Below are 14119 nucleotides of genomic sequence, written 5' to 3'. Positions count from 1 at the left end.
ATTCATTAATTCAATTGTATAGAATCTTAAATTTATGAGATGTTAGGATGTGGGGGAGAGGCAAAGTATAATGATAAAAATTACATCGTTTTTATAGTAGGATTTGAATCAGCGATAGCCTGATTGTTCCCAAGTTGATTCATCAATCACTTGGGTACAACCAGCCTGTTGGATTTTTCTGCATGCGATTACTGCCAGCAGCTATAGCTGCTAGCAGTAATCATTGTATTCAAGCAGCTGGAAAGGCTCCTTATGTCCCCCTGCCGGCAGAATACAATAGCGCTGTGGGAGGGATTCCACCATCAACACTGACTGTAATTTTCTTTTTTTCCACCCGTGGCAGAAGGAAAGAAGAACAAATAATCTATGGCTTGCCTAAGAGGCTACTACATTAATTCCTAATTTCATAATACGATTTCTTGCATTAAGTGGCTGTGTGTTTCTTCTTATAAAGATTGTACACATGAATATTTTAATGCTAAAATACACCATTAATGTTTAATAACACCAGTGGTTCTAAAAAGTCATATATTTGTGACTTTTTGAGAAACTGTCTTACATGAAAATAAAACACACTAGAAAACACTGATCTATAAGAGGGGGGTTAGTGTTGTTTTTGCCAGAATGAATATGAGCATCTTTAATTTCAATCTTTGAGCAGCCAGGGCATATTATTAGTGCCTGCTGTGAGCTGTCTGATAGACTGTCTGCCACTGTGCTGTGTGTAGGGATAACTCTTTTTAGCACAGTGTGTTAGCTGAGTCAGTTCCTGTATTCCGGCCATGAACAGAGACCAGACAGCTTGTATTTCTTGGTGTCCTACAAGTCCCTTTACTACATAAAAGTTGATTCTGATCAGGATTTAGTCCTTTCATAATGTCTATACATTTTATTTGGACTTATTAGTATTGCTAACATCACAGGAAAATTACAAATGACACTGTAACTTCTAAAGAGATGTGTGCATTTCTGGAACAATAACTAAAAACCATCCACAGACCTACAAGGTTGGTCAAACATGTATGCACAATTCATCTGCATTCAGGCATTAGGACTGGATAACCAGCCCATCCAAATGTTTATATTAATATCAATAGAAAAGGGAGTAGAGGAATAGTGGCAATGGCAAATACTGAGAGCCGTGCATATCTTAGGAAACACTAGTGAAGGTGATAAACTGGAAATTTGGTTCATGATTAACAATGTATTTTATTTGGCATGACATTTTTAGCCTGGTTTTTCATCTTTTTTTCTTGTGTATAGTTTGTTGGCACCAAAAATTTTGGCACCCAAAAATTCTCACGTAAAAAAAAAGGAATGCAGTGGGGGGACCAAGTTTTTCTGTCTGCTTCCTTATTCTTCTGTCTGCTATGCCCTGTACACATGGGCTGAATACTGGTTCAATAGAAACTGGCTAACATTTGGCCAGAGTGCACACCAGCCTGTCCAATAGAAGTCGGTCAAATTCTGTTGAATGGGCATTCTCGAATACCAGCATCCGATCAGCATCCACTCAGTGCTGTCAGCCAATGGCTGCGAGCGCTGATCGGCGTGTTCTGGCGGGGGGCAGTTCCCCTGTCAGAACACAATAGCTCAGCTGGGAGATTGCTGTACTAGCATTGGATAGTTAGTACAGCGAGATCCTCCTGAGCCGGCTGGATTGAATGAAAAAATAAACTGATAGTGTGTACCCTGCTATACTCTGCTCTTCCACAGTCTACTTTTTAATAGAGACATACTATGCAATAAAGAACCTTTACTTATTGCATACTAACTGCAACTAAGTGCTATTACAATACAGACAGCTGTACTATTCATACTCTGTCTACATGTCTAGCCTTTAGAACCACTTTAGTGCCAGTTCACATATACATGTGGATTGGATGCGGTCAAATCCATATAACATGTGAAATAACTTTGCTTCCTATGGTGCCTGTTCACAAATGTCCAGTGCACTGGCAGTGCGGATTGAAAAAGAGTCCTGTACGATTTTGAGCAGTGCGGTCTGGTTTAGGTGCAGATTACAGTCTATTGACTTCTATGGGAACCATTTCTAAACCAAAGTCATCAGTTGTGAACAGGATAAAATCCTGACTTGAACCTGATCTAAACCTGTCCTGAACATGATGTGAACCTGACATGAACCACTGAACAACTACTATATCAATTAGATGTGAAACCTGAGCTTCAGTCCGCACCGCACTTGTGTGAATCAGCTCTTAAGGTAAAAAATATATCTTGCCTTCACAACCACTTTAATGCCTTGGTCCATTCCTGTTTTGATTGCATAATGCCTTGTTATGCCATTTTCCAGTGTTACCTTGGCTTATGCAAACATGTTGACTTCTTTCCTTTACTCTGTAATGTTCAGCTTGTCAAATTGAAAATTGAAAATGAATAACAATTTATTGAAAGAAAAATATACTGTATATAACGGCATTGTTAAGGACTGTGCTTCCCACATGAAAGAAGGGGCTCCAAAGAGCTTTTATTATAGTAGTATAGAAGAAAAAATAGGACTATTATCCTGGAGAGCATATGCTAAATGTGTTGGCCTTTTGCTTCGTAGAATAATCCAATGATCTGTCTTCCTATGGAAATCCGATGTTCTAATGTGGGAGTAACCTAGGCTCTAAATCCACCGTGAATATACTAATCCCTATTAATCTACACTTAAAGTTCAAATGAACCAAAAAAGCATTGGTGACAATTTCTTCTTACACTCTCAAAAATAAGACAACACATGTTGGATGGTATGGTTGGCTTTACATTTTTGGAGGTTTTTGTCTGATTAGCCATAATAGATTGTCTTTTCTGGATCACCTATGTGTGCATGTTTGTAGTCATCATCTAACATTTCATTGGTACACGGCATACACTTAAACTCCAAAAAATAATATTCCATTTCTGCATAACAAAATTAAATAATTTCTACTACCATTTTAAAAACCACACATGGGGTGGATTTACTAAAGGAAAATAGACTGTGCAGTTGCACTCATTTTCCCTACAACCTAGTGAATGTGGTAAAGCTTCACTTTTAAACCGCTTCCCGACTGCCCTATAGCAGATATACTGCTACAGGGTGGCACGGGTTCACAAAATCACGTATATATACTTGATTTTGCATTTCCGGGTAGGAGGCGCGCACGAGGTGTGTGCGTGCTCTACCCACGCCACCATTCGTGGCTGCAGCTGTCAATCACCGGGTCCTGGCTGGTGCTCGCCGGCGCCTGGTGATTGCCGACAATCTCCGACGGGGAGGAGAACTGTATGTAAACAATACAGTTCTCCTCCCTGTCAGCTCATGCACACTGCTTTGGATGGCTGTGCACAGCATGAAAAGTGAAAGTTATAGCGTTTAAAAATGGCGCAGGGGCGGACTGACCATTTGGAAACTCGGGCACTGCCCGAGGGCCCGGGGTCAGTAGGGGGCCCCATGAGATGCCCCTGGTACCTTTTTCATAGGCCTTTTGAGTTTAGGCAAGGACACAGGGGCCCCATGATCCTCTATTGCCCAGGGGCCCCATGAGTTGTCAGTCCGCCCCTGCCCTGGTACCTTTCATTGGCTTTTTAATAGGCTTTTTTGGGTTTGGGCAAGGACACAGGGGCCCTATGATCCCCTATTGCCCGGGGGCCCCATGAGTTGTCAGTCCGCCCCTGAAATGGCAGTATATTAACTGGAATTTTTTTTTTTTTACTAGTAATGGCAGCGATCAGTGATTTATAGGGGGACTGCGGGATTGCGGTGTGCATTCTGACACTAGGGGGAACTGACTTGGTGTCACTGACATCCCCAGTGACACCAATACAGTGATCAGTGCTAAAATAAAGCACTGACACTGTACTAATGGCACTGGGCAGGAAGGGGTTAACATGAGGGGCGATCAAAGGGTTAACTGTGTGCTGGGAGTGTTTTACTGGGGGGTGGTGTGTTGGCGCTTCACTGTTGGTGTTGGTGCTTCACAGTCCTCCTCCCTGTTGGCCCAAGCCGACAGGGAGGAGGACTGTGGGTAAACAAAGTAGCCCTCCTCCCCATTGGAGATCCTCAGTAATCACCGGGCGCCGGTGAGTAATCACCGGCTGGGACCCGGTGATTGACAGCCGCGGCGTGGGTAGGGCATGTCTATTTGCCTTTAGTAAATCATCCCTATACTAGATTACTGTATCATCAGAAACACACAAAGTCACAACTCACATCCTGGTTTCTTGTTGCCCTCACTACCTCTACTAAAATATTGTGTGACTTTAGAAACTCTGAGATCTGTGCTGAGATATGAAAATAGCAGGTCAAGTAGTCTGAGTTGTTTTATCGGTGTAGCATTGCAACAATGCTTTATGTTTTGTTATGATTTTTTTACCCTTGCTTCCAAAATCTAGTCTCTTCTAAGATTATTAGCAGAGGACACTACTGTACAGTACTGTTCCTACAAATGCAAGTACTAGTGAAAGAAAAGGAAAAACATGAAAAAGGAAAAGCAAAATAAAACCTTGCTAACCAAGACAAAATCACAAGCAGTTATAGTCCTTTGCAATTCTTCTAAGGATTTTTTCACATTAGCCAAGAATGCAAAAAAACTACCGTATTTTTCGCTCCATAAGACGCACCTGACCATAAGACGCACCTAGGTTTTAGAGGTGAAAAACAAGAAAAAAAAATATTCTGAACCAATGGACTGCAGACATAGTACAGGGGATGACCAGAGACTGCGGACACAGTACAGGAGATGACCAGAGACTGCAGACATAGTACAGGAGATGACCAGAGACTGCGGACAAAGTACAGGGGATGACCAAGAGACTGCGGACATAGTACAGGAGATGACCAGAGACTGCAGAAACAGTACAGGAGATGACCAGAGACTGCGGACACAGTACAGGAGATGACCAGAGACTGCGGACACAGTACAGGAGATGACCAGGGACTGCGGACACAGTGCAGGAGATGACCAGAGACTGCGGACACAGTGCAGGAGATGACCAGAGACTGCGGACACAGTGCAGGGAATGACCAGAGACTGCGGACAGTGCAGGGAATGACCAGAGACTGCGGACAGTGCAGGGGATGACCAGAGACTGCGGACAGTGCAGGGAATGACCAGAGACTGCCGACAGTGCAGGGAATGACCAGAGACTGCGGACACAGTACAGGGATGACCAGAGACTGCGGACAGTACAGGGAATGACCAGAGACTGCGGACAGTACAGGGAATGACCAGAGACTGCAGACAGTACAGGGGATGACCAGAGACTGCGGACACAGTACAGGGATGACCAGAGACTGCGGACAGTACAGGGAATGACCAGAGACTGCAGACAGTACAGGGATGACCAGAGACTGCGGACACAGTACAGGGAATGACCAGAGACTGCAGACAGTACAGGAGATGACCAGAGACTGCGGACAGTACAGGGGATGACCAGAGACTGCGGACAGTGCAGGGAATGACCAGAGACTGCAGACAGTGCAGGGAATGACCAGAGACTGCGGACAGTGCAGGGAATGACCAGAGACTGCAGACAGTGAAGGGGATGACCAGAGACTGCTGACCTTTGGGGAGGGAGGGGAAGCGGGTACCTGAATTTGACAGGTACCCGCTCCCACTTCCGCGGAGTTGCCTTCCCTCTTCTTCCCGGGCCGGCTTCTGTGACAGCCGGGTGCCCACTGCGCAGGTGCAAGAAGCGCTTCGCTTTGTGAATGGCCCGGCGCCTTCTGTGACCTTTCATGTGTCCCAGAAGACACCGGATCATTCACAAAGCGCAGCACATGCGCAGTGGGCACCCGGCTGTCACAGAAGCCAGCGTGGGAAGACTGTGCAGCGCTGGAGCGAGGAACAGGTAAGGCCCTGCAGGAGAGAACAGCTGAGCGGCCGGCCCGGTATTCTGACATGGTGGCGGCAGAAATACCGGACCGGCCGCTTTACATTCGCTCCATAAGACGCACTGACATTTTCCCCCCTTTTTGGGGGGGAAAAAAGTGCGTCTTATGGTGCGAAAAATACGGTACTTTTTTTTGGCAAATAGATGGATACAATAGAATGAACAAAATGCAGGGATATGTTTTGTATGGAATGGGCATTTTTTTACTTTTTGCATTCTAAAATTGCACTAAAGCAGTTTGTACATGACAGTAGCTATATTTTACAGGGTTTTAAAAATACTGTATCTGCAGAACAGAAAAAAAAGCATAATTCTATTTCCCCCTAAATATTCCAGGTACACATTTATATTATATAACAAATGATTTCTAGCATAATATCATTCATGATGCAGAAAATATATCTCACTTAAATTAACGTAGCACTGAAATGTAAAGGTGGCCCTAAGGGTTTAAGAAAATAATAGTGTTTCAGGCAAATGACCTTTTCTGATTACAGTAGCATATCCACTTATAAGATTTTAGGAAGTACATTTCCAAAACAGGGATCTCAAGAAAATTTCTAGCAAAAAAAACAACAACAAAAAAACCCCCAAATCAAATCCAACAATGAGATGGTACAGGACTATAAAATGAAAAAACAAATAAATAAAAAATGGCATAAGACTGTCATAGGGAAATCTGAGTGAATGTAGGGGGGTTGCCAATGCTGTTCTTGCAATTTGTCTGTTGGTAAGCTAAGCCCTCATGCACACTGGATGTTTTGATAATGCTGATAACGTTCGCTGTGTAAATGCGTTTTTGCATTAGCGTTTAGTGGCGTTTTGCCGCGATTAGCAGCGTTTTCACGCATTTGCATTTATGTGTATTTTTACTGCATTTTGCTGCGTTTTTTCAGCGTTTTTCAGTGTTAGAGCATTTTTACAGCTAAAAAACGTCTCTAGAAACCCACTAGTCCTGGGTTTTTTTTCCAGCCAAAAAACGCCCAGCCAAAAAATGTCCCTGTCAAAACTTGTCTTTCCCACACTGCATTCCGGCGTGAACTGGCCATTACATTCTCATGCGCACTGGATGTTTTGATAACGCTGGCAATGTTAGCTGTGTAAAGTCACGGTAAAAACGAAAGTTTTCAGCTTTTTTTAGAGTTTTTGCATTGGCGTTTAGAGTCATTTTGCTGCATTTTCCAAGTTTTTCTACATTTGCATTTTTAGCATTTTCTAGTATTTTTTTGGGTCAAAAAATTCCAAAAAGTCTGGTTTGCTGTGTTTTACCGCGTTCTACCGCATTTTCCAGTGTTTTTTCAGCATTAGAACATTTTTACAGATAAAGAACTCCTTTAGAAACCCATTAGTCCTGGGGTTTTTTCCAGCCAAAAAACATTGATTACAGTTTATGTGTGCATGGACACATAGATTGTAAGCTCCAAGGAGAAGGGCCCTCAAATCCCTCTTGTATTGAACTGTATTGTTGCTGTATTGTCTCCCATTATATTGTAAAACGCTGAGCAAACTGTTGGCGCTATAGAAATCCTGTATAATAATAATAATAGGATAACATACTGGGGGGTTTACTAGCTGTAGAAAAAACATCAAAAGCCCAAAACAGCAGCTGTAAAAATGTCCAGTGTGCCTAAGGACTAAGTCACTAGCCTGTAACAAGAAAACCTATAAGCCTTACAAGTAAATTTTCATAATTGTTCCAGATACTGAATAAAGATCAAGATCAGCTTGACAGTGACCCAGTTAGCACTTTCAAAAGAAGAGGTCAGGAAAGGCACCTCCATGTTCTTCCCATGACAGGTTTTCCTTAACAACTTTGAACAGGCACTTTAAATTATTCCAGCCAATTTACACCTATGAAACAGTTCTGTTGGAAAAGATCTATAAAAAAGATTAATGAACATAAACGCTCTGCCAATGAGGTAATCTTTACTTACTAAACAGATGGCAACAAAGGGCCTGTGACCTACTCTTCATGGTATCATCTGCTCCTTCTTGTCCGCTAGTTTACTCGTCATACTGTCTAGAAGAAAAAACAGAAAAATGGAAAAATTCACATAAGAATTCTGAACACTGTTTTAAGAAATGTATAAACTTTCATGCAGCATAGTTTTTGTTTTTTATAGATCAACAGTGTGATGATGTTTGCCCAAAGCAACCCTTGATCCACATGGATTTACAGAAGCGCTAAACACTAGGCTCTATTCACACTTGTATGATTCCAAAGTTGTGCCGACTTTGGAGTGAACTTTGGAGCAACTTTGACGCAATTTTGGATAGGTGTGACTTGGATGTGACTTGTCCCTCTGCAAAGTCGGACCTGCTGTTGCACCACTGTTGCATGTAAAACATTCAGGTATGACTTTCATGCAACTTTTGAGGGTTAACATTGAAGTCTATGGCCCAAAATTTGCATGAAAATCAGACCAAATTTGTTCATGAAATACTATGAAGTCGCTGCAATTTAAAGTGGCAGTAAACCACAAAAAATAAAACAAAAAAATCTTCTCCCTGCAATGTTAAGCACATAGTGTTCTAGTATGCACTGCATACTAGCACATTATGAAAGAATATTACCTGAAAACAAAGCCTTTCAGCAGAGAACTGTCTCAGCTCCCTGGGGCTTCCAGCTTCACCCAATCTTCGTGGCGATGATGTCACTCCCAAGCATGTATGAGAGAGCTTTGGCTGTGGCTTCAGCATCCATTGAGGGCACAGTGAGCATGTGCCAGTGACATCACCATTGCTGCCAAAGTAAATATCTCCTAAATGGTGCACGTTTAGGAAATATCTATTTATTTATTTCAGGTAGTTATATAGCGCCGTCAATTTATGCAGCACTTTACACATATGTATTGTACATTCACATCAGTCCCTAACCCTCAAGGGATGTACAATCTAAGGTCCCTAACTTACATTCATACATACACATATTAGGGCAATTTAGACAGGATCCAATTCACCTACCAGCATGTCTTTGGAGTGTGGGAGGAAACCGGAGTACCCGGAGGAAACCCACGCAGGCACAGGGAGAACATGCAAACTCCAGCTAGGTGGTGCCATGGCTGGGATTCGAATTAACAACCCTAGTACTGCCAGGCGGAAGTGCTAACCATTTAGCCACTGCGCTGCCCTATTCACTGTACTTACAGGTAAGCCTTATTATAGGCCTACCTATAGGTAAAAGATAAAAAAAATGTTACTACCACTTCAAGCTGCACATATATGAATGGTTATCATTTGAAAAAATGGGGTGTGACTTATCATGCGACTTCGATGTCCAAAGTCACATGACAAGTTGCATAAGTGTGAATGAGGTCTTGTATTTCATGATATAAACAATTAAATTCAGGAAAATGACGCAAAGGGCAATGATGATGCTCAAAATGCCAGAACCCATGGCATCCGCCTCCTGTATAATCCCAACCTCAGTTATGACTAGTGATGGGCCGAACATCCCCCTGTTCGGTTCAGAATCAAACATTCGAACGTAACAAAAGTTCGACCATGAACTTCGAACCGAGACAATTCACTAAGCGCTATCTTACCGCATTCAAGTATGCGGTAAAATGCCACACAGCTACTAAAATACTGCATTAGTTATATTATTAATCATGCGGTATTTTAATAATGAAAACATTCTTTAATGTTTCAGCTGTCAGCAGGGTTCCCCACTGACAGCTGAATGTAAAATGAATTGCCAGCAATTAAAAGATAAAAAAAGCCAAAATTTAAGAAATAGTGGCGTGGGGTCCCCTCCAAAATCCATACCAGACCCTTATCCGAGCATGAAGCCCGGTAGATCAGGAAAAGGGAGGATAAGCGTGCCCCCCCTCCTGAACCATACCAGGCCACATGCCCTCAACATAGGGGGAGGTGCATGGTGATGGGACAAGTGCCTCTTCCCCACAACTGGCTGGTGGTTGTGGGGGTCTGTGGGCGGGGGGGTTATCAGAATCTGGAAGCTCCCTTTAACAAGGGGGCCCCCAGATCTCGCCCCCCCCCATCTTAATGAGTATGAGGTACACGGTACCGCTACTCATTCACAAGAAAAAGTGTAGTGTAAAAAATGACTGAAGGCAGTCTTTGAAAACTCTCTTATTAAAAACAAAAATAAAAAAGTCCCCCGAAGTAGATCCAATGCCAATCACGGTGCCCACCACCACCGCCGACCCCAAAAAAGAAATGAAAAAATGCTCTGCTCTTGACGCTGGCTCCCGCTCTCTGACATCTACACCCGCGTGACAGTTCTTAAATACTGTAATAATGTCACAAGGGGGCAGGGTCACCCATTTGATGTCACCGAGTGGCCCTGCCCCCTTGTGACATCATCATGTGCTGTGATTCACCAAAGCACTGCACCTGACCTGTGGTGCTTTGGCCAATCACAATGCACTGTCAGGCTCAGTGCATTGTGGAGTGCCCTTATTGTTCATGTGTTTGCTGAACACGTGAACGACTGATATTCAAGTCAAACTTATGTTCAACTCGAACATCAAGCCCAACTCTATTTATGACATTCAGTGCTGGGGCATAGCCCACATTTTTTAAATCCTGGACAGTACTGAAGGAATAGGAATGGTTGGGTGGTATGGAAGCACAGTTATTAGTGGAGTGCTGGACCCTAATAAGAAGAAATGTTATTAATTCAAATAAAAAAAGCAGCTCTCAAGAAGCTGATGGGTTCAGATAGGTCCTCAGAATATTAGCAGTGATTATAGTAGAAGGATGATAGCATCATAGGGTCTAGTAGGTCTTTCTTGGTCACAGTCAACATCACACATACCTTGAACAAAGATGGACTGTGATCCATCAAAATGTTTGAACATCCACTTCTGCTCAAGATCTGCGAGTGCTTCTACTTTCTATTTATCTAATGATGTTACTTCAGTTGCAGTAATCCTGGAAATTACTGCGTGGACAGTGTGCAGTGACAGCCAATTGATTTTACGCTGTGACCAATATAGATCCAGTGGACAAACCCTGCTGTGCTTCTTTCTACTATTTAGGTATTTGTATACATTTATATATTTAACAATTCTAGATGTTTTTAAAGATCCAAAAAATAGATACTATCCTTAGAATTATATTGCATTACTTTTATTTTCTAACCTGCATATGGATGGCATTGTATTAGTTGCTCTGCCTACTAATATCGGTGTCCTTTTATGACACAGAGAATAGCTGTGATTCAGAGGATCGCAGCTATTCTCTGGTCATTCACAGTTTATGACACTCAGAAGAATATGTTCAGCCCTTCTATGGAGATCTGTGTTTTCCCTCCAGATTCTCCAGCCCAGAGCTGGAGAATTGGAGGGACCGCAAACTAAGCAGAGATAATTTACCTCTGTTTAGTAAACTGATCTTTTACTGTAATCTCGCGAGATTATAGTAAAATCAGCCGTTTTCCAGCGTTTGTAGACCGTTCTCCCTTCGTTTGGAGAACTGATTTACATATGCTTCATAAACGGCATTCACAGGAGAACTGTGTTCTCCGAGAATGCCGGAGAACTGAGCAGCAATCTATTACTGCTGGTTCATAAACGGACACCATCATCTTTAAATTTCCACCAGTCTCAATACAGTGGTGTTCTAAAAGTAGAATCAGAAGCCTGAAAGTTTTCTAAATTATTACTTTTGTGTTTTATATCATTCCGTATATTTCACAAGGTCCCATCTCATTAAAGTGACTCTGTCACAAAGAAAATATGAGAGTTACCCTTGCAAGACTTCTGAAATTGCTAGTTGCCTGGGTTGTGTCTTGCTTAATTACTTTTGAATCACAGGCCCAGAACATGGATGCTGCAGATCAGGGGTCTCAAACTGGTGGCCATCCAGCTGTTGCGAAACTACAAGTCCCATCATGCCTCTGCCTTTGGGAGTCATGCTTGTAACTGTCAATCTTGCAATGCCTCATGGGACTTGTAGTTTGGCAACAGCTGGAGGGCCACCAATTTGACACCCGTACTGTAGATGAATGTCAGATTATATTCCTATACAAATCAGACAGCACTGAAACCAAAGCATCAACATGAGAGTCAGGGAACTAGCAGTTCATCAGTGACAGACTCCATGATCTTCTCGTGACTTTGGATAGGAGGGATATTTTTTTAATCATTTATGATAGTATCTGATATCATAAATTGATCAAATGATCAAAATTGATAATATCATAATAGTTGGTATCCATCATTTCAATTTTATTGGCCAGTATGGGCATTGTCACTGTGTTATCTGACATTTCACTAGGTGTGCAAAGGGTAATTGGAAATTTTATATAAAGAATGCTTTGCAGGCATTTTGGTAATATAGCAAATTGTATAATTTTTTTTCAACTATGATGCTTCAATTATTTTTTTTACATTATTTAAAAACCTTCTTGTAATGATAATAACAATTTTAAGAAACCTGCACTCTTTCTATACTTGATGTTCTTTATTAATGTAAAAGAATGCATTTAAATATATGCTTCACTGTCTTCAAGCTCAACATATATCATCTAAAAAATGGATTCTATCTATGCATCCTGGAATACATCCCTAACCAAGAAGAACATATTGGTATCTTCCATAAAAGTATTTACATGATTAATGTGGCTTATTTGATGCTACTGAGCTGAGTTTTATGTGCTTTTGCTGTTTAAATGACAATCAATTTCTTAGCCTATATACCATGGTGTAGAACAGGAGAATCCCATTTAATAGATTATTGAATGTGGTCATGCTTAGTAAATGTTTTGTACTTACAAGGGCAAGCATAGATCAACAAATTAAATTACTAAATGGATACCTGATTGATACCTGCATGGATTTAAAGAGTTTGATTATCTAAAATAATGGGCTTCATGACTACGATGATGTGGTTGATATGTTTTGGCACATCTTTGTATATACTAGATGTCATATAAACAACAAACAATATAAACTTCATATCAATCAAGAATAAGGACTATATATATATATATATATATATATATATATATATATGTATATATATATATATATATATACATATACTTAAACTAGCCATGCAAGGAGGAATATGATCATTTCTAATTAAACAACTGGCCCTTTGATGTTCCTTCTTTTACTTGAACCTGACCTTCAAAATTTATTGTGTGTTGAGATACCCACTGAAGTTAATGGTTTATCAGCAGAGGGGAGCAGAACATTAGATGACAAATTCCAACCCATTATTTTGCTAGTGTTGACATTAACAGACACCAATTTTAGATTTCTGCTGCGTACCATATTTGTAGAAGGATCAATTTATAGAACAAGCAAATCAATCTAAAACTGTAGTGTCTAGTAATAAACATTAGATTGTATTATATTTGATTCACTAAAGTGGACCTTCACCCCCTCCAACCACTTTCTGTCATCTTATCTCTTGCCCCTCCTCTCTTAAAATGTAAAAATTATTTAAATTTTTTTTTAATTACCTTTTTTTCTGGATACTTCTCCCCATACTTCAAAGGCTCTTTCCTAAACAAGAATGACTTGCCTGCAGCCTCCTGGGTTACCCATGTCACCCAAGTCTGCGGGGTATGCTACGGCTCATACACCATGGTGCATCATCACAGGGTTGTCTTTTTTTAATTGCCTTTTTTTGAAGAACTCTCCCCACATTCCCCTTACGTTTTCATGGATTACTGAGTAAAATATAGTAAAAGAGGGTTGTGGAATTGTAGGGCGGGTGTTGACTAGTGAAGTTCCTCTTTAAGCTCCTTCCTTACACATGGGATAGGTTCTTACTCTTCGCCTGATTTGTTATTCTTGTGAAATGGTTTTCTGCATACAGGTATATAGGAAAATGAAAAATCATACATGCTAACATTTAAATACATTTAAGCAAATACTGCAAAAGAGATATCATATGCACCATCCATAGTATTCATCCTGTGTACGATAAAAGATATTTCCACTTGCTGTTTTTTTATTTAAAAAAATAAGATGATATCATTTCCTGTGCAAATACAAAGGTAAAGAATACTAACCAAGGTCTGAGAATATTAGGAAGTGACATAAACCAATCCCCCCCAACCCACAGAGAGCAATCCTTTCCTTCTTTATGGCAGAGCAATTGATGTGATCTCCACCTAGCCTGGATAATCTTACGCCCTAGCGGAATCATTCAGTTTGTGATTTTTTCTCTACATGAAATTAATACATTCTGGATCTGAAATGCTATGTCTCCTATAAGTACACAAAATGACCCTGTATTTGATTTGAAGAAAACTGAA

General features: G+C 41.1%; 1 protein-coding gene across 2 annotated transcripts in view; it reads right to left on the bottom strand.

Moving 5' to 3' along the window:
* TMEM108 (transmembrane protein 108) overlaps window positions 1–14119 on the bottom strand; it is a 312715-nt gene that overhangs the window by 171637 nt on the left and 126959 nt on the right. For both annotated transcript variants that reach the window (XM_089672539.1, XM_089672538.1), the window contains one exon: window positions 7815–7900. In XM_089672539.1, the coding sequence (XP_089528665.1) occupies window positions 7815–7854 (40 nt within the window). In that variant the 5' untranslated portion in view covers window positions 7855–7900. The remainder of the gene's footprint in view (window positions 1–7814; window positions 7901–14119) is intronic.

The sequence above is a fragment of the Staurois parvus genome, unplaced genomic scaffold (genome assembly GCF_062004578.1).
Source record: "Staurois parvus isolate SC_StPar_1 unplaced genomic scaffold, SC_StPar_1.0 ptg000130l, whole genome shotgun sequence".
Classification (NCBI taxonomy): Eukaryota; Metazoa; Chordata; class Amphibia; order Anura; family Ranidae; genus Staurois; species Staurois parvus.
The sequence above is the reverse complement of the archived record's forward strand: the minus strand, read 5'-3'. Positions and strand labels throughout refer to the sequence as shown.